At 41.0% G+C, this 2,500-nt stretch overlaps 2 protein-coding genes across 2 annotated transcripts in view; one reads left to right on the forward strand and one right to left on the reverse strand.

Annotated features, from left to right (window-relative positions):
- The window catches only part of LOC311315089 (uncharacterized protein), a gene marked incomplete at both ends in the record, with an annotated part of 58,811 nt that overhangs the window by 2,325 nt on the left and 53,986 nt on the right, over window positions 1–2,500 (forward strand). The gene's annotated exons all lie outside the window — the stretch shown is intronic.
- Window positions 1,615–2,500, reverse strand: part of LOC311314760 (transcription factor 15-like) — a gene marked incomplete at both ends in the record, with an annotated part of 3,044 nt that continues 2,158 nt past the window's right edge. The window contains one exon of the mRNA XM_084445244.1: window positions 1,615–1,698. Coding sequence (XP_084301370.1) covers window positions 1,615–1,698 — 84 coding nt within the window. The remainder of the gene's footprint in view (window positions 1,699–2,500) is intronic.

Genomic DNA, 2,500 nt, shown 5'->3' on the forward strand with positions numbered 1-2,500 from the left:
ATACTTTCATAACAAGTCCATAGTACAAGTCCATAGTCGTAGCTTATTCATGAAGACATACTGTATGTATTGATATTTGGATGTGAATAGTGAGATAACATTGTCAGAGCTCAGTTTAAAGTTGAAGAAAGTTAAAGCTGACAGCTCAAACTCAAATCACTTTTGGTAACCATGTGCCTAATGTTTATGTCAGCAAATCTAGGATTGAAGAAAGTGGTAAATCATAAATTATTCGAGTTTAAAAGTGCCCCTCTCAAACACACACACACACTATCATTCATACCACAAACGCAGGCATGAATCACCACACTTACACAAACTTTGACCTCTCTCAGATACCTCTGCTCCAGAGACTACTCATGATTTACGCCATTCATTTATCAGCAGCTGTGTTTGTCTGGACACAGGCTGCTAGGTGATATTAGCTGTGACTAATCAGCAACACATGTGCATTAAACACCCATGAGATTCACTTGAACTAAAGAACTGCCTTTGCCCAGAATACCGCATCTTAACTAGGTAGTCCAACACACTTACATTCTTTAATATAACGCTCAAGGTTATATCGGGACGGACATATACTGTAGTTTTGCTGCCATGCCATATTCCATTTATTCCGTGTACCTTTAACCCACTTCATAGACGCTTTGTGGAGTCAGTCCAATAATCTAGCACATTCTCCAGTCTCCATGAATGTTTCTCAGCATCTACCGTACACATGTGGTCCTTCCTGTTTTTCCATCGCCTTTGTACAGATATTATGATGATGCCGTGTGATTCATGTCTTCCTCACACATTGGCATTCTCCGATACTAACTCTTCATTTACGGGCAGCCATTTTAATATGGGTCAGGCAGAGGTATTTTGGAAAGGCCTGCTGGACAGAGGACAAGACTAATTGCTTCCTCTTTTGAGAGTCCTTGACAGGGCAGAGAAGAAGAAAGTGAGAGTGGATTTGGCTTTTCCACACAGACTTCCCTTAACGGGACTGATTTATCAATCGGTTATTTGTTGCCAAAGTTGTTTTGACTTATCTGGGATGGTTTATAGACCTTTGTGACAAAAATACATTTATAACAAGAGGTTTTGTCCTGTAAGTGAACAGGGATTCGTTGTTTGAATTACAGTGAACTGGTGGGACTTGTAAGCTATTTCAAAACATTACCACAACACAAAAATACTGTGACATAAGTGAGAATGGCGACAAATCCAACTATGTAAAAATATATTTAATTTCAAAGTAGAATTGTTTTGCAAAGAAAACTGAAAACGCAGTCTCTCTTAAAACCATGTCCCACCAACATAACTTTTGCATAAAGTTTTGAATGGTATTCTCATCACCATTAGTTTGGGTGGGGCAGACTTTTCTCTCTCTCTCTCTCTCTCTCACACACACACACACACACACACACACACACACACACACACACACACACACACACACACACACACACACACACACATATTCATGAAGCTGGTCTCTGGGGGTTTTTTCCATAGGTGGATCCTCTAGTGGACCCAGGTGAGCATCGTTGTGTTTTCCCACAGGACTGGGCCGGGCGCGGATCCAACGTTTCTCAGATACAGACTTTGATGTCGGTTTCAGTTTGAGTTTCACCGCCGACTCATCCGTAGTGCACTTCCTCCATGCAGCCTCACGCCTCCGAGCACTTTCACACACTCCCGCCCGTCCTTCACCTGTTAATAGAAGCCATATTGGAATCATTCATCATCATCAGGTCACATGACTTCAACCACATATTCTAGGGCAAGACACTTCCTGGATCAAAGGAATGATGTCTTCTTCAATTCTCTGATCTTTACTCCAAGGTCACTCTTCAATGAATTTGATATAAATACAGTATTTTACTGCAATTGCATGTCAGTTACAATCCTTGTTTATAAACTCCTTGTTTTTCCTTTAAAGGATATCTGAGCAATCACAATAAAGATATTTATAACTGGTGTCCCAACAGGGAAATCAAAAAATTGAAGTGGATCATTTCCAATGTCCTTGAGTTGATGACTCCCAACCAGTTTCACTGAACCGCTGATGGACACCTACTCATTTACTGTTGCCGGACATAGTTAGAGGATTCAGTTTGGAGATTTTTTTTTTGCTACACATATATTGTGTTTATGTTCCAGGGGAATGATATATTTAGCAAAATGTGCATGCTAACAAAATGTCTGAAAGAAAGAAAGGCAAGCTAACTTCATAACAGAACTGGCTCAAGTGAGTGAGGCAGCAGGAATGGAGATATCTCTATAACACACTCCACCAGGAACAGAGCAGAGAGATATCTCTATAACACACTCCACCAGGAACAGAGCAGAGAGATATCTCTATAACACACTCCACCAGGACCAGAGCAGAGAGATATCTCTATAACACACTCCACCAGGAACAGAGCAGAGATATCTCTACAACACACTCCACCAGGAACAGAGCAGAGAGATATCTCTATAACACACTCCACCAGGAACAGAGCAGAGAGAT

Source organism: Borostomias antarcticus (genome assembly GCF_949987555.1).
Source record: "Borostomias antarcticus genome assembly, chromosome: 11".
Classification (NCBI taxonomy): domain Eukaryota; kingdom Metazoa; phylum Chordata; class Actinopteri; order Stomiiformes; family Stomiidae; genus Borostomias; species Borostomias antarcticus.